Genomic DNA, 18265 nt, shown 5'->3' with positions numbered 1-18265 from the left:
AGTTAGACATTTTTGTAAAGAGATACATTTAACAAGAAACTTGAATATAATATTTTGATAACTCACTTGAAAACCGGTAGCATCAATGATGCCGATAGTTATATTTTATAATGACAACCACTAATCTATAAAAGAATGATAGATTCTAGAAATATTATAATCAAACATCCATATATCATCGAAAATCAACCCGACCTTGAGGGCAGACTTCAGTTAATTTTTTTTAGATATCATAGTCATTTAGACAGACTTTTGAAGGTAGCTAAAAGATAGCAAATATGGATTATTCCACGTCCTCTAGGTTGAGTTGAAATTTATTTCAGATAGCAGATAAAATTTCGAAACTAGACTACTTTCTCCGAGACTTTCTCAATCAAAACCATAATCATTTTTTAAAGTGTAAAAGACAGAAGGATAATGCTGACCAAACAGTTCAAAATTTTGGTAAAAACAGATTTAATTTTTGAATCAGTTAGCCTCCAGCAACCATTTTGAAAAAAATTCAATTTTTATCTCAGTGTCGGATGGACACACTATAATCATGGTTTCAGCCCACTTTTCAGGTGCCCCTATTGAGCATGGTGCCCCTAGCAATTTAGGTCCCCTTGAGAAATTGCTTTGAGTTAGGTACCCCCATTCAGCCAAAAAATTTATGTCCTGACGTTTTAGCTACTCTATGATAGCGTGGAAAGCGCTCACGCATGAACGCCTGCTAATAAGCTTTGTTGTTATGCTATAAAGATGGCGGCTGTAAATCAAAACAACCACATTAGAAAAATATAGCAAAAGATGGCGTGATGGGAAACGAAAGAGAAATTGGATGGGAAACTAGGTGCTGGGGTAAAAAAAAATCAATAATTTGAAATATTTTGAAATATTCAATTTGTAAAATATAACCAGCCCCCAGAGCCTCCATCAAGACAGCTAGGTACCCTTAATGAATAGGTAACCCCAAAGAATTGCAAGGCATTAGCCCCCCTCTACTAACCTGGCCTAAGTGCCCTTCAGATTTCTGGGGGGGGGGCTGACACCATGATAATTATTTTGAGTAGAATACGTGTGGTATTGTATTATCTATATTTTTAAGATAAATTTCACATTTGTTTTTAGTTCAAGCTCGAGATAAATCAAAAATCCATCCCACACTAAAATAAAAATTGAAATTTTGTGAAAATGGTTGTTAGAGGCTAACTGATTCAAAAAATAAAATCTTGATGTGTTTGGTCAACATTATCCTTCAAGCGTTACTCAAGATAACTCAAAAACCCATTCATCCCCATAGTTTTGCTAAAACGGCTAAAAGATTTGTCCACCTTAATTTAAGTTTTTTCATACTCTAAAACATCCAATTTGTTTTAGAAGATTAGACTAAAAATAGGAGCATATTACGAACATTTTTTAGACTTAAAGCCCACGGTCCGAAGGTTTCAAAATCTTCAGACGTCTATACAAGATAAATTTAACTGAAAGAACGAAAAAAAATAACAATATGATTATATAATAAGAACATACGATATCTAAGCTATAAATTTAAGAATATTTTAAGAACATTCAAGTTTTTTCAGAATTTGAAACATACAATTTCTTAGAAAATTAGACTAAATATGATTGTATTGGTTCTCATCGTTTGAATTAATGTTTTCATTTTTTCGTGTCCACGGTTTTGAGGTTGCTCTGAAAAAAGAGTAATTTTACATGTTATGTATGTATTGAAACTGTAAGATTTTCTGGACGTCCGATGATGGTATCAAAATTAAGTGGATTTAGGGATAGAGGATCCCATTGAGAGAATTTTACAATTGACCCAATCAAAAAATAGCCCATAAAACTTTTTTAGCAAAACAAATTTTTAAATAACCTGATAACAAATGGCCACAATTTTCCAACGTCCACGGTAAATTTTTGAAGTCGCTTGAAAATGAACCATCAGAGGAAAAAAATCATAAGAAGAATTTTGTTACTCTTAGGTTCCAAATAAACGGGCCCCCCCCCCCGCTTGTTAATTTTTCGAAAATTTTCCAACCCCCCCGGACCTTATTAGGACCCCCCGTTTATTAATCTCTAAGAATATTTTCAGCTGTCAAAGAGAAGGCTCCTTTATATTTTGCTCTAAATAGCCTGATTTTAGCCTATTTTTACCTTACTTTTGGGTTTCAGAAGTACAATTTCCAACCCCCCCGGCAATTAGGTCCCCCCCCCGTTTATTAAAATCTAGAAAATTTTCGAACCCCCCTGTTTATTCGAACCCACCCCCCCCCCCTTTTATTTGGAACCTAAGAGTACGTGTCGCGATGTCAAAAATCCGAACGTTGACGCCTGCGGTTGAAGTTTTTATTAAAAAGATTTTGAAATCATATCGTAATCTATAAAATGAACTTACTTTTTAATGATTAGAGCTTACGGCGCATCATCATTTGGACAAACTCGGGTTCGACTTCATTGGGATAATACCAATAGATTTCACCGGGATGAAAGCCCTTTGTGAATTTGTAATTACCAGTCAAAAGCGTGTAATAACAGCTATTGAACCACCAACCAACTCTCCCGTGTCGATTCGAACAACTATATCCATAGTTGTCATTATCCTGATCATACGTTGAAAACTTCATGTTGTTATGGTAATCAAGAAAAGAATTGGGTCCAGTTAAATGAGATGCATTGCCTGATACACCGCTGATCTTCAATGTGTATTTGCTCACCTCGTCTCCAATTTCAAAATTATCATATTTGGCGAAAACTAATTTGGTTTGTCCTTTCATTCGCATGTTGATCAACAGCTCTGACTTCTTTGGAGCCACTGATGGTTTGGTCAAATCATGGACTATTTCATTTCCAAGCCAAAATTCACTGGTCAGTTTACCAAAACCATATTTGTAGTCCAGCCAGTTCTGTTTGAAGTCTGTGGATCCATCTTGTCTCCTTAAGAATATCGTCCAGCCACCATTTTGAGTGGTTTGATCGCAGTAGACGTTTTCTTTCTGTGTTACTTTGTAGATTCCATTCTTGGTGTAGCCGTTCTGCAAAAACTCCAGACAATCTTTCATTGGTTTGATGGCTGTGCAATCACAGCTTTTGCTATTAGGGATCGATCTACATGGCAAGCAATCGCCATACATCTTTTTGACCAGAGAAAGTAACTTCATCTTTAGTTTGATTTTCTGGAGATTGGAGATTGATCGGTCAACCAAGACATCTACTGTTTCATTGCCAGTGGCTGATGTATACGCAAACCATTGTATGCAGATGAATATGAAGATTTGACTTCCTGTTAGTGCCATTTTACTGTCCTTCGCCAGCTTTGAACCAGTGTTTGGTGTTTTGTTGAAATTTTAGTGGTCTTCTTATACATGTTGTAGGTTCATGAATTACTTGACTTATCGAGTTTCGTTTGCCTCATTGCTCCAAACAAGAGTGTACGTAATTCCACTAATTTGTTTAATGGAAAGTAAATTTATCCTTTTATGGTCAAAGATTTTGAAGGGATAATGATCTTAGTGCTCAGTCTTTTTGAAAATCTCTTGTCAAGGGGGTTGAAAGCTTGGTTTAACGCAGATTGAATCAGGGGGTTTCGTGAATTTCGCGTAGTTTTCGCCTGTGCACCTCTTGACATAAAACAAATAATTTTAACAAATAATTTAAACAAATAATTTGAACTTACTTCCTTTTTCTCGGTGATGTTTTTCATTTTTCTCTGCACGCTCGGAAATATTAGTTAATTTTCTTTTGACAGATTTTAAATCGGTGAATGACATATTCTTGGTAAAAATGAAAATTATTTGCACCAAACATTAACAATAAAAATTTCCATAAATTTTGATCTAGAATTTAGTGTTCTGTCGTAGAGGTATATTTTTGTTCGAAGGTCTCCCTTCAACCTAAAAACTGTACTCAGTGTCATCAAAAAAACATTATCAAAAAGCAAAGCTCTGTCAGAGTCTAGTCTATTGAGTATCCGAAAGCCTCCACCGAAGGGGACTTCAAAATATCTGTTCTAAAGGCACGTTCCAGCTGGATACGGCGGTATGTTCTTAGCGAACTAAAGAAAAAAGGTCTGATGGAAAAAAGTGATCTGTTTTACTGAAGATTGGGACCAGTTGGAAAAGTATAATCTGTTCTACTGAAGATTGGGACCAGCTTGAAAAGTATAATCTGTTTTTATGAAACAAATAGTTTGATATCCAAAGAATAAGGTGTCTAAGAATTTCCTGTTCTGAGGGAATTTCAAAAAAGTCAAAAAGTCTTTGAGATATGTTCTTTTCCTTCTGAATGTGGTTGCCTGGAGTGGCAGCTGAAAATTCTCCATCTGTTCTACAAAACATCTGGAAATTGTTGATCTGTTTGCACAGATATTCAAACTGTTAGCTGGAAATCAAGTTTCTGTTCTTAAAAGTCCTTCAATAGCGATCTATATTCTTATTAGATTTTGTCACCCCTGGTAGATAAGAACAGTTTTAATTCGCATAAAATCAGTCGCCTGGTAATTTCGTACCTGTTCCGAAAGTTTTTTTACCTCCTAGCTGGAAAAATATAACAGATCTAAAGTAAAAAATTTTTCCCTGGAAAACGAGGAACTGTTCTTAATTTTGGGGAAATCCTTCCAGCTGGCAAATCAGAACAATTTGCAAATTTTAGGTCGGTGGCTGCTTCTGAGTAGCTAGTTCTACTCAAATCATTTTGAATCTGTAGCAATGTACAACATGTTTTATCAATAGTTAAATCCACTCTTTACAAAAAGAAGTCAGGCTAACTTCCTATAAAGAAAATATGTCTGGAAAAGTACCAAAGTACTGTAGGAGGTTTAAAAAATCGAGGTAAAAGCTAAGTTGGTTGATGTTGTGGAATTATTTTTTCGATGGGGAACAATTTCGTCACTTTTTTTACGTGCATGTGAAAAAAGCTTAAAACACTTCAACTACATCGCTTGATCATTTTCCCATTGCAACTTGGTGCGTGTTGAAAATTACTACACAGAAGTTTACCCAGGATTCAAGCATATGTAAACTCTTCCTAGAATCCTAAATTGTTGGCAGATATTTGAAGTTTGAATAAATGTTTAAAAAACAAATATCAACCCACTACATGCGAAAAAATACCATATTTGATGTTATATGAATGTTCTCTGAAGGTCCCCACCATCAACCATAAGGTAGATTCTTCCTTTAGAAAAGAGGTGATAAAAAATCTTACAAAACACTCCACCTTCAGAGAACATTCATATAACATCAAATATGGTATTTTGGACATTTTCGCATGTAGTGGGTTGATATTTGTTTTTAAAACATTTATTCAAACTTCAAACTTCAAACTGTTTTGTAAGATTTTTTATCACCTCTTTTCCAAAGGAAGAATCTACCTTGATTTATAAAATTCGTGTCTACCAAAATTGGTTTGAGGCGGAAATAAATCCACGCTAAATTTTCAAAAATCGTAGTTTGTGTAAAAAATTGCTCTGACTGTTCTATTTATGGCCGAAATTTACATTTTGAGCGTCATTTACGGCTAATCTCATGCACTTTCGTGAAAATAAATCCGCGCAAAACCTAAAAAGCGCTGACCCGTGGAATCCAAAACATTTTTCTGATTTTAAATCTCGTGAAGATAAATTCGATTAGAGTAGATTAAGCTTCTAGCATCTTTCTTCTAGCATCTTTCTTCTTGTTATATTTTTATATTTTATATGCTCTGAATCATTCCTTTTTTGTTTCCCGTTAATAATAATTTAGTATGAGAGTAATAATTCTACTTTCATTTTCACTTTTGAATGTAAAAATGAACGTGATTGTTCTTTAAATTCAGGTTATTGCGCCCTCTTCTACGGGCAGATCGTTAGCAAAATATGAGTGGTCGGTCGGTTAAATGAAAATAAGAAGGAAGACTTCAAAGTAATATTTTCAAATAATCTTAATCAAAAGTTCATCATTCATATTTGATGGAGTTTGTAATAAAATCTTTCGTGCATAGATTTCAGGATTCTTTTTTTTTTTTAAGTGTGAATTTTTTCAATGAATACTTATTATTGGAAATGTGTGGCACAGGAAATTCAATATTATTATTTTTTCGTTTGCAGCAAAAACTGGGTCGGTCGCGCCCGTAGAACAACAAATTAAATTGGTCTCGCCTAATTTAAGCTTTTTATACAAATTTTATAGTCTAGCATGCTTCACAAAATAATAGAAATAAGCAAAAATAATATTAGGGATAAATTAATATCATCGTATATAATACTGTACTACACGGAATGTGAGCAACTCCAGTCTAAAATTTCAGTCCCTTGGCTTCTTTTAATTGCTTTAAAATTCAACAATTCGAGGCTCAACTTTGTTCTTAAATTGTTCTTATAAGAATGTAACCACCCTTTATCTTTGATTTCAGGCATGTTCAGACCGTTCGTGGAGGTAGACATCCTTGGACCACACCTCAGTGACAAGAGAAGAAAACATTCCACCAAATCCAAAAATAATAACCTCAATCCAAAATATAACGAAACTATGCATTTGTAAGTATTTTTCCATTTTCCATTTCCCTTCATCAATCTCCGAATCTCAATCCAGTTTTTTTACTCGACGTATGTAGACAGGAGGTCCGTCCTGTATTTCTTTGAACTAATGTACAAAGTACGGGTTTGGGCTGTGAGGCAGATTTCTGTCTCAAAAAATTTAAAGTGGGAAATTCGAATTTAGTACTGTCCTCGCTTACTAAAATTAAAACAACATTTTTTAATAAAGTGTGACCAGTGAAAGAATAAAAGAATTTGATTGGCTCTGTTTTAACCGTCGTTTGAAGCTAAGACAGAGATTCAAACTCTCAACCCAAACCATGCTATTCATTTCGCCATCATTATATAAATGAAGAAATCATAGCATGGATCTTCAGACTAGGACGTATGGCGATAGTTATGAGTATTTCGAGCACGGACTAACTTTTTAATCATGCCTTCATTTTTTTATATTTGAGGGTTTTTTTAAGAAAGAAATTGAAAATCCACCCTCTGAGGCCCTCTACAAAATGGCATTTTCCACTGAACAACTTCATAGATTAAAAGTTTCAAAGGAAAGGTTAAAAGTTTTTGAAGTGCTTTTTGGAAATACGAAAAATCTGTCTCCTTTCTGTTTGTGCTACTCCTTTTTTTATAAGAACAAACCAAGAACATAAGGCTTCGATGGCCAAAATGTTAAGAGCAAGTTAAGAACATTTTAATGTTTTGGGGACTCTAAAACGTCTAAAACATCCGATTTCTTGGATGAAAACGCACAAAATACCCACAAAATGGTGAAAATAAGAACATGTTAGGAACATTTTTCGGCTTGAATCTGAAAAAAGTTAAGAGCATCCGAAGGCTTCAAAAATTTTGGATTTTCTTATAAAACGAACTCAGCAAAAGAGTGATTTCAAACACTTCTAAAGTGAGATTCAAGTTGTTTTGGATGTCAGCCAATCCCCTTGAAAAATGGTTTACTTTCTACTCAAGTGGCCGATTTTATATTTAGATATGTTGTTGACAAAGTAATATCAAAACATGTTTTCCTAACGGGACCCAAAAACTTGATTATAAATTGAAATACCAAGATTGATTTGAGACATCTTTCGCTCAATTTAACCAAGAAATTTGATTTAAAAAACAATTATCAGTGCTAAAAATCATGTAAAGCATTACTAAAAATACAAAGAGTTCTATTATATGGTGCTTGCAACCGTCAGATAGTGATTATGGGAAATTCATAGAGATGTACTTCTCTTATCTACTAGTTGAAGTCAGAAAGAGGACCCAAAATTCGTAAGACAATTTTTTTGAAGCTTTTACTTCAAATATTTTAAGAATCTCTTCTTCATCAAATTTTCAAAAAATTAAACAAAAATACATCCTGAAATTCTTGGAAACTGTAAAGTATACATACACTCTTTTTTTATAAGAACAATGAGATAAGAACAATTTAAGAATAATGCGCCTGAAATTATTACTTTCAAGTAATTTAGGTCAAAGTAGTAAAATTGGGTAAAAAGCCTAATATCTCAATTTCACCAAGAACAGGATTTAAGAACAACTTGAGGCTCAAAGTGTAAAAAACATAACTAGTAAGAACAGCCGAACCTCATTCAAAATCTACTGGTTCTCATGAAAAAAGAGTGTATACTGTAAATGAGGAACCTTTTTGTTTGTAAGAACTGAGGACCGAAGAGTTGCTCACTTTTTGGCATTATGTACTACAGTTAGTAAAAATTAAGGAAAAATTCCTTTGAAATTCTTTTGAAACCAGAAGGTCCACCTTCTCTATCAAATCCTCTTAACTTTGAGAGAGAAAGTAAATCTGAAAAACAAATTTACTCAAAAAGTTTTTTTGGCAACCTTATTTGGATTTGACGAATTCACTGAAATGCTGGCAACGACTCAAAAAAGGTCGCCGTAAAATGTTTTAATCTTCAATTTCTCCCTTATGTGATAAACCGAATTGTAAGTGTGAGCCTGAGATAACAAAAGGCTGATTAACTGACACAAGTTGCTCGGTTGACAAAACTCCTTTCATTTGTAGAGAAGATCTTCCCTTTGGATTCTTATTTGCCAGTCTATTTGTTTTTTGTGTTTTTTTCTATTTTGATTATATGTGACGACTGTAATTTATCAATTTTACAATTCTTGTTTTTTGATTCAAAACTGCGGGTCGTTCCTAATCATTTCAGTCACTTCTCCGTTCTAGAAAGTAGAGTGTCATTGCTATGTAGCATGGTATTTGTGTGTCGCACGGAAAGTTTCATTGAATTATAGATTTACCAACATTGAGTAGTGCTACCATTAGGATCATTAGGATCAAAGATGGCAGATAAAACTTGGTCTAGGATTTATAAAGATCAGTGGAGCAAACTCTATGGTTACCAAACAAAAAACACTAACATCTCTTCAATTCACAATTTCATGATCAAACGATGATTAATTTCAATGATATGTCCACAGAAATCCCATACTTATAGATTTCTGGTTTATCGCAAATCTTCATGCTTGCATTTTTTGGTGAGATTATCTCCCTAATCCAAGACCTGTTTGTTTTGTACATTAAAATTATCGCCTTTATAAAGGAGTTCCAGAGGTTTAATCACTGTCTATACTTCAACGGTATTAAGACTTATTTAGGTCGCATCGAACTTATAAAATTTTATTTTGTATTCTTTCTATGGAGTTAGGATTTGTTAAGTGGAGTAAATTTTGTGTTTCTAAATGTTTTGCCAGAACCCCTATGGAAATGAAAAAAAACAGGTGAAAAATTCGTTAATACTTTAAATCTGACGTGGGTGCTTAAAAACATCAAGACAAGCTCTTCGCTACCTCCAAAAAGAATACCAAGCTGGCACAGAACACCATAACAGCGTCCACCTGACATGCCTAACCTTCATCAAACGTTAAATGTACGTAAAAACAACTTTGCGAGCCAGTTGGCAAGAGATAGTCATCTGAAAGTTACTGGTATTCAATCTCGATAGCTTTATTAGGAATTTCTTCAATTTTTTTTGTATGGCACCATTCATTGAAACACCCTGTGTCACAGACCCGCTGGGACCCCAGCCCCACTTGAAAATTTGGCAAAAACTTCGTCCCCGGGAATTTCAGCCCCACTGAGAAATTGACTTTGATTTCATCCCCATCCGAAAATCAATGTTTAAAAACTGCACTCCAAAACCATCCCCACTGGAACAATCTTTTACCCCTACTTGAATTTCGATATTTATATATGGAATACTATATGTAACTTTCATTAATTTTAACTCTTTACGCGCCATGTGCCTCTTCGCACTCTCTTCAAAATGACAAAGTGTTTTGAGCACGTGTTCTTTTAAATTGGAACACTTATTAACATTCATCACTGATGAAAATCATAGATCTGACCTCAAGGAAAGGAAGCACTACAATGCCCCGACAAATATCTCGAGACAGAAGAATTCTAAACATTTTTGCAAGATGAAAATCCGTCCCCCGGACCCCACTATTAAAGTGTTGAGTGGGGGAAAGGGGGATCATGTGAAGTGTCTCAGATATAAATTGGGGGATTATAGATAAAATAAAAATGAAACATTAAAAAGGGACTAATATTTTCACAATTATAAAGTTTTTTCTATATTGTGAAATATGGTAGATTTCCTCTTGTCCAATTTCCTAAGATGAGATACAAAACATATATTTCTTCAAGAAACTTTAGGATGATCAAAGTATTTTACTAAGGAGCGAGAGCTTTACCGTGACTTTTTACTCTGTTCTTTATAATCATCTTTCTTCAAATTCAACCAAATAAAAATTGCCACATCTTTGTCTCTCGAATTGATTTTCTTATTTATTGTCCTTTGAAGTGATCTCTTGTGGGGATCTTAACAATGTTTTTTTGAATAAACCATAGAAATTGCGTGCTTTTGCACAAGGGAATATATCTTCACGATCTGAAAACAGGACAATTTTTATCATACCGTTATGTCCTCAAACCCATTCAAATATTTCCTTCAAAAACTTTTCATATCTTTATGTTGAATTTGACATGTTTTTGAACGCAGGAAATGTCACTTTTCATGATGTGAAACTCTTTGCTTCCGGCCAGTTAAAATAGTTCCTTATACCTTGTCGTGCAGTGTTCCCAGCTGGTACACAACGTTGTTTCAACGTTAATCTAACGTTTTATGGACGTTGTGAATGTTAGATAAGCGTGGAAACAACGTTTAATGTCGACTGGGGTAATTCTGCCCTTCGGAAAATATGTTTTTCCGGTTCTAATTTCGTGATGAACTAATGTAATCGACTGGGGTAATTCTGTCCTTCGGAAAATATGTTTTTCCGGTTCTAATTTCGTGATGAACTAATGTAAATGTAGTGTTTCGAGCCATAACTTTACTGAATATTCTCAAGAGAGTCGAGTCACTTCAATACGGGGAAATTTCTAACGGCCGACGTGGAAAAAAGTGACTTATATTTGAGTTTTTCTACGACGAAGACGGTTAACTTCTGATTTGTCTAGAACTAGAGCTATGATTGACCGAGGATCACGGTCAATCAGCACTTATACCGTCCTCAATTTTGCGGGTCCGAACTGCGGGTTTTTCCGAATCAATTCAGTCACTCCGCCGTCCTCAAAAGTGAAAATGCATAAACTTAAAGCTAAAGCTAATTCCGATGCAAAAACGGATTGAACTTCCATCTATAAATACCATCAAAGGATGAGTTGGTTGTTGCGCTGGTAGCTTTCACAGCTGGTGGTACTCAGTCCTAAAAGCGGGTGACGTAACACATCTCTGCCTCTGTAATGAGCTCTTGTCATTTTTCTTTTCCCATCCTGAAATAAAGTGCCTCCTGAATAATCGCATTAAGGAATGAATGTATGCAATTCATTGCAACATACAAGACTAAATACCACAATCTTAAGATGCCTTTAATCGCTAATGGTATTTCTCGCGCGCAGTTGTTTTTCTGTCTATACTGTTGCTATGGCGATTACAATCTAGGGTTAATTTTGGTGTGATTTCTTTTTTGGGCGAATTTAAAGCCCCGATGGTGCTAGAGACGAATCTGCAACCTTTCTCAAAGAAAAAGTGAAGCTTTAAGATTTGCGCTGCTTTTGGGAATGACAGATTGAATCTAGCGCTTTCTTTGTTTTGTTTCAACGTGGAACATTTTTTCGAAACCCGGCGTTAATTTTTATTTTCCATCCGACGATAGTAGCGAGTTTATGTATTCGAGATAAATCGAGGGTGACGGTATAAAGCAAAGCTGACATGGGGCCGAAATCGCCGTCCACTTTGCTGGATGACGGTAAAAACACCAAGATACCGTCGCCTGTTTAGGTGAGCAAAGGCAATATAGAGCCGTACATCAATTCTCGACTTTGTTTTGTGTCGATTTCACTTACCGTCGCCCTCGATATCCTCCGATACATAAACTCGGTAGTGTGAAACCTTGGCAGGTCACACACGCGTTTTAATGACTACATTTCCCATCGAAAAGTTTCCTCTTTAGCTCCTTCAAGAATTTCAGCTCAATGCTTCAAACCGTTATAGCGTTCGCTCTACGTGAAGAAACCTTTAGTTAAAGAATTTGTTATTGCTATTTGAGGAAGACTAAAAATTATGAATGTCTAACAGAAAAAGTCAGTTTATATTGATCAAAACAAAGTAAGAAAAACACGCCCCAGGTTTTTTTATGCAATGAATTTTTGCGATGTTTCACGTCAATTTCTACGTTTCGATCTGCTGTTATCTTTTATGGTTTGTATACGTAAGAGCAAAAAAAAACGAACAAAAAACGGACAGAAGGGTTGTAAAGGTTTGCATAAGCAAAAATATTTTTGAATGAATCTAATTGAATCTGACAGGCCGTTAGAAACATGTAAATGATTTCAAAAACTAACGGAGCTGGTTAGAACCCAGGCTTGATTCGTTTTTCATTAGTTTGTGTTTTGCTGAGGGTGAACAGCTACATATATAAAATAACAAATAACAAAGTAAAAAATTATCACATGTTTTCATGTAAAACAGGCACGGAAAAAATAAAAAGCCAAGGGGTAGAAAGAAAAAAGGGAAAGAAATTTTTTATTTTCGTCCGTTCAACGTTTAGTGTTCGGAATTTGTGATTTGTTGATTTTGGATTAAAATCCTCTTTAGATTTAAAAAAATCTAATAATATTATGTATGGGTACAATTAAAAGTGTTTGACGCGTATTCTTTTGACCCTGTTTGAGAGAAGCCTCCTGATTGGCTCATTAGAACACCATTACATCATATTATTCCGTTTTGAACCAATCAGAAAACGCGTTTTGAGCCACTTCAGTGAGATTAACTTATCGGTGACGTTTTGACCACACAAAACAAACATTGGAGTTAAGCTATTCATTGAGAAGTGGCTTATAAGAGATGTTGGAGCAACTTTTTTCTGGCAATTGATCAAACAGTTTCAGCAAGACACTTGGAACAAGACCAATCAAGAAACGTAGCTGAGAGGAGGGAACAAATTTGAACGAATTTTAAAAGCAATACAAGAGAAGATACAGATATAGTTAATATACTGGTAAGTAAACTATTTTACGTAGTTCCCCCCTTCTACTCCAAGGTCCTTCTACTTGCCGAGGAAATGTCCTTTAGATTGTAGATTGTGGAATATTTTGTATACTCTATCCAGTACTATCTAGCGACTGCTTATGTAATAAGCAGTATACATAAGTATACATAATAAGCAGTCGCTTCATTTTTCTGTTCTACTAATTTGCTGCTTCTACATTTTCAAGTTTTCCAGTACTATCTACATTGACTTTGTGAAAACTTACCCCTTTCAGGCCATTTTTCATGCCCTTTTAGCATCCGGTCATCGGACGCTGCCCCTCCTAAAATCTCCTTTTTAGCAGAAAAACACAAGAAAAAGTGCCCTTTTTGGCCACCAACGGACGCTGCCCTGCCTTTCTAAAATATGGCCTGCCTTTTTTAAAAATGTGAGATACATCGAATATCTCTTTCTAACCGTGAATAAGTGCTCTAAATCACTCAGTTTTCCTCTATAATTTCATGTTAAGCCACTCTGTGACTTGCGTAGGTAGGTACTCTGAAGAGCTCCTTGACTTATGACTTGATTTAACTTTTCTCTTTTGTTCCTTATATAGTAGAATATATCCCTCTCTGCTGATATTCTTAGACCAATTGAACATCTCAATTGTTTTTCATATTTGGAATGTTTAAGACCATTCGAAACAAAGCTTCACTGGGTGGAGATTGACTTAACAAAAATTGAAACTAAATTTCTCTCTCATTTTTCTTTTAGACAGTTACAGAAGCAAGTGCAACATCAAAACACGAGGAAAGGAAGAAAAGAAGAAACGCAACGATGGTGAACAAACTCCGTAAAACACTCTCCGATCACGTCGTCAAACGTCTTTCACAAATCATAGATCGCAGTCGACCGTCGTCTGACGAATTCTCCGACAACGACGAAGATGACGTAATTAACGCAAACGAACCATGTAAATTACGTTCGAAGACGCCGTCATTTATTAAACGGCAAATGAAATTCGCGCGTCGGATGACGGTGACGGGATGTGACGGGCATCAGATCGTGGACAACGGGATTCCGTGGTATTACAACGACCATACGGAAACGACGGTGGATAGATTCGGCGTGAAAACCACTTCGTTTTGTGCATCAGAGTTATGAAGGAAAGGTGAAGATTTAAGATCCAATTCTAGTGAGAGTTAATGTTCCTATAGTCCTCTATCAAAGAACTCGCCAATAGCTTAATATACTTGAAACGTGCGTCGAACTCATGCAACCGTACTCTTTATGCATTGCAGGATAAACGGTTGACATATGTCATAAGGAAAAGTGTCTTGTGGGTAAAATTGAAAGTCTATCTATTCACTGCATTGAAACTTCCTCTGCTTTTGATTGGTCCTCTACCAAAGAAAGTAGAAAAACCTTTGTCCAGAAAAACTGTTGGCAACAACTTATCTACATTGAAAAGACAGTAACTTTACCATCGGTGTTATTTTTAACCAACATCCAGATTTTATGTTGATAATAGAGCTGGTCTCTCAATACTTTAACTTTTCACTATAATAGGTGCGTTACCTTATCGGCCAAAACTTAGTCGGCCTTAACTTTAGTCGACCTCGTCAAAATTTAGTCACTAAGGGCCGACTAATAACTAAGTTTTGGCCATTTCTAAATTTTTAGTCGGCGCAAATTTTAGTCGGCCCAAATTTTTAGTCGGCCCTAATTTTAGTCACCAAGCTAAAATTTAATCACTTAGGGCCGACTAAGTTTTGGCCGATAACTGAATCTCATATTCAGAAACTTCGCATAACTCTACAAAACAGCCGGTAGTATAATGAGCACGAATCCCCTTGCTGGCCAGTAACGTAGCATCTTGTGATTTCCACGCAAATTTTTAGCGGCAACAATAAACCACATGTATATATTGTAAATATTTTAAAATGAAATTTAGGGAATTTTTTTCTTACATCCTATACTAAGTGAATAATGTATATAATGTGTGAAATATTTATTTTAAAAAGAAATATTTTAAAATATTCATCAGAAGTAAAGCACAGCTTATTACAAATTATGGTAATTTCTCTAGCGTTGCTGTTTCCCTTTGTTTTTAGCCCGTGTAATTATTCTGGAGAAAGAGTCAACTAATGAGATTCAAGCCGAAGGCTAGAGGCAAATCTTCAAAATTTTCCCAAGCAAGAAAATTTGAAGCCTTAAAGTTTGCACTGTACTTCGGATTACAGATTGAATCTAACACTTTCTTTGTTTTCCAGTTTTATATTTTTTAAATTCTGGTGGTAACTGCTACTTCCAATCCAGCGTTTGTATAGAAACCACGCGACCGAGCAAGTTATATTTAGGAAAGAAAATAGTTAAAAACATTACTAAAAGTACATCATAGCTAAAAAATTTCAACCATTTTTTGGGTACACTTTAAAGCAATGATTCATAAGATTGATATGTATCTGGTTTGGTATTTTCATCATGAAGGTGGGCCTAAAAATGTTAATCCGCCGAAATAAAAACATTTAGTAATTCGTCTTGCATCATTTGAGAGGATGCCTGACGTTACGGTGATATTTATTTATAGAAATAGTTTACATGTTTGGTGCTATTTCATGCGTAGTTGTTTTTACCCTTATCATTTGTTAAATTCGTTGGTTAAAATTAATTTTCGGAAAGAATCCGTCGGTAAAATATGTCATCACCAAAGCGATGTTTCGTCTTTTTTTACCGACAAATTTTTATAGCCGACGATTTTTAACGACGGTTATTTTTGACCCGAAGATAAATTTCGGCTGACAAATTTTACTTACCAAAAGATTTTTGGTTATTTTGACTCTTAATTTTTCGCTTAAAATGGAATCTTTGTTTTATTTCCGGTTTATGTGCTACTTATGACAAAGAACTGTCCCATGAACTAAAGGATATCCCATAATCTTTCAGTTTACTATTGCTTTTCACGGATAAAGACCTATATCTTTACCTTGACTTAAAAAATGTTTAATTTTTGAGGGAAATCGTTAATGTCGGTAAACATATTTTGGCTTTGGATTGTTAAAAGATTACCCATTTATTCATAAAGTTGATGCTCTCTAATTCGACCTTCTATTATTCGAATCAATCTGTAATTTGAACTAAACCTTAAGTCCCTCAGCTGAAAATCCGTGTAAAAATACTTTCTGTAATCCGAATCTTTCTATTATTCTTGGTTCCTTGATAAGATCGAATTAGAGAGAAAAAGCTTTAATAGATTTTCCTTTTCTGTGTAGTAACACCAAGCCCTTCAATGGGCTCTTCCAGAAAAAAAACATTCATGGGGGGTGGAGGATATATTATATTTTCAATGATCTACCCCTGGACATTTTGACTTTTCACCCCCTAGACACGCGTTTTATCCCTGTACAAGCATCGAATCGGCCTCCTGGACACTAAAATTTACCCCTGGACATTGCAAATTCACCCAATGGACATGGCAGTTTTTCAGGATTTTTTTTATATCCCTAGACAATATATCTTCCACCCCATATGAACACTTTTTTTTCTGGAAGAGCCCAATTAAACATTTACGTGTGCAATGGTAAGGGAGTTGGTTTGTGGTCACTTGAAGTATTATCTTTCAGTGAAGGACTTTTTGAATGACGTAATTAGAGAATCATTTTGATCAATTCAGTCATGTACTAATGTTATTTCTTCTCTTGCCTGTCCAAAAACTTTATTGAGGTCATTCTAAATTTTCAATGTTTTACATACTTTTCTTCTTCATTTTCAATCCTTATTTTCCGATCTTTTTTGAGTTTATTCTTTATGACAATATTCCACTTCTGTTTGTCTTTTCAACGAAATCAAAATCGCTACTTAAAAGTTATTGAGGTTTGAAAAAACACTGCCAGCTAATTTGAAATAGACTTTAAATTTTTCTCATGTCTTACAAAATATACTCTTTTTTATAAGAACCAGTAAATTTTTGCTGAGGCTAGGCTGTTTGTTTTGTTTTTTTGGCACTTTTCCTTTCCCACTTATATTTCACTTGAAGTTTACCACTTTTAAGAATCAACTTTGTTCTTAAATTGTTCTTATAAAAATAAGAGTGAATTTAGTTTATAAAAATATATGCTTTTTATAAGAATAATTTCTAGTGTGAGCGTTATTCTTATATCTTTATAAAATATCTAAGGCCTGCTGTTTTAAATCTGAAATCTCACATATCTTTATAAAAGTTTTATGAAAAAAAACCTTACAAAAACAAAAAATTAAAATCAAATCTATTTTTTCTTTATTTCTAGTCAACTTGGGAACGAAGAAGATTTATCGTGTTACGAGCTTCAAATTTCCGCCAAAGATTTTTGTTTCGGACGTCGTAATCAATTAATCGGCGTTGCTGTACTTCCGTTACGCGATATAAACAGTACCGGATCATTTTCGACGTGCGTGCTAGGACGTTCTCTCTTTCTAAACGATCTCGGTTGGACCATACTACGAATCCTCTCACAGAGAAGTAACGATGAACTAGCCCGTGATTTCGTTATGTTGAAATTTGACCGGCGTTATGATCTAGAAATGAACGGAAGTAAATAGCACATCACACACGACAATCTTCAAATGTCTGGGAACCAAAACTACGTTACACATGAGAATCTGACTGGTGGCAAAGAACACATCTCGCACGATGTTTATGGTTGAACAGGTTAAGAAAGGTTATTCGTTTGCAGATGAAATATGATTAGATAAAGACTGCAAGCATCTCTCAGAGGTTATTTGTTTGCAGATATAAGCTGCAAGCATCTCTCAGATTTATTAGTTTGTTATAAGGATGAAAATCGGCCTTCAAAACTGCATCTGCTTAGCAATTTTTTGTCAAGCAAGTTTTATGAAATGGGAATCATTGACCTCGTTAAAATTTCATTGAAAAAAAGATGGTACACAAGACCGTAAACTTGCATTTTTAAATTCAATTTCGGTGACAAAGGTTGAATATTAAAAGCGCCAACCCTTAAAGATTTTGCCTAGCAAAACTAAGCTAAGCTAAGCGGAAGTGTTTGTCGACTTTGATTCAACCCATCCCTTATAACAAAACCTATATCATGGATGCACGTGGCCTAGATTGGATACCCTATGTGCACGCAACGTCTTTTGGACATTTAATGGAAGACCTTTGGACGTCCTAGAAGCGTACATTAGACGTCCAAAAGCCGTTGTGTACCCGCTGGGTAGCAATGAAACACACATGGAATGGTGAGAAGATTGGAATGTGAGAGTGTATAG

At 35.0% G+C, this 18265-nt stretch overlaps 2 protein-coding genes across 3 annotated transcripts in view; one reads left to right on the top strand and one right to left on the bottom strand.

Moving 5' to 3' along the window:
* Positions 1-17977, top strand: part of LOC136824865 (protein unc-13 homolog B-like) — a 90398-nt gene extending 72421 nt beyond the window's left edge. Inside the window, exons 45-46 of one of the 2 annotated variants that reach the window (XM_067080848.1) lie at positions 6373-6496; positions 17287-17977. In XM_067080848.1, the coding sequence (XP_066936949.1) occupies positions 6373-6496; positions 17287-17578 (416 nt within the window). In that variant the 3' untranslated portion in view covers positions 17579-17977. The remainder of the gene's footprint in view (positions 1-6372; positions 6497-17286) is intronic. The other variant, XM_067080849.1, reaches the window with a different exon arrangement.
* On the bottom strand, positions 1218-3322 carry LOC136824862 (fibrinogen-like protein A). Its single transcript, XM_067080844.1, has 2 exons — positions 2381-3322; positions 1218-1674 (listed from the first exon to the last, which is right to left on the bottom strand). The coding sequence occupies exon 1, from the start codon at positions 3276-3278 to the stop codon at positions 2391-2393; it is 888 nt and encodes a 295-aa protein (XP_066936945.1). The 5' UTR covers positions 3279-3322; the 3' UTR covers positions 1218-1674; positions 2381-2390.
* Positions 17978-18265: the final 288 nt, after the last annotated feature.

Source organism: Clytia hemisphaerica, unplaced genomic scaffold (genome assembly GCF_902728285.1).
Source record: "Clytia hemisphaerica strain Z4C2 unplaced genomic scaffold, Clytia hemisphaerica genome assembly, whole genome shotgun sequence".
Classification (NCBI taxonomy): domain Eukaryota; kingdom Metazoa; phylum Cnidaria; class Hydrozoa; order Leptothecata; family Clytiidae; genus Clytia; species Clytia hemisphaerica.
The sequence above is the reverse complement of the archived record's forward strand: the minus strand, read 5'-3'. Positions and strand labels throughout refer to the sequence as shown.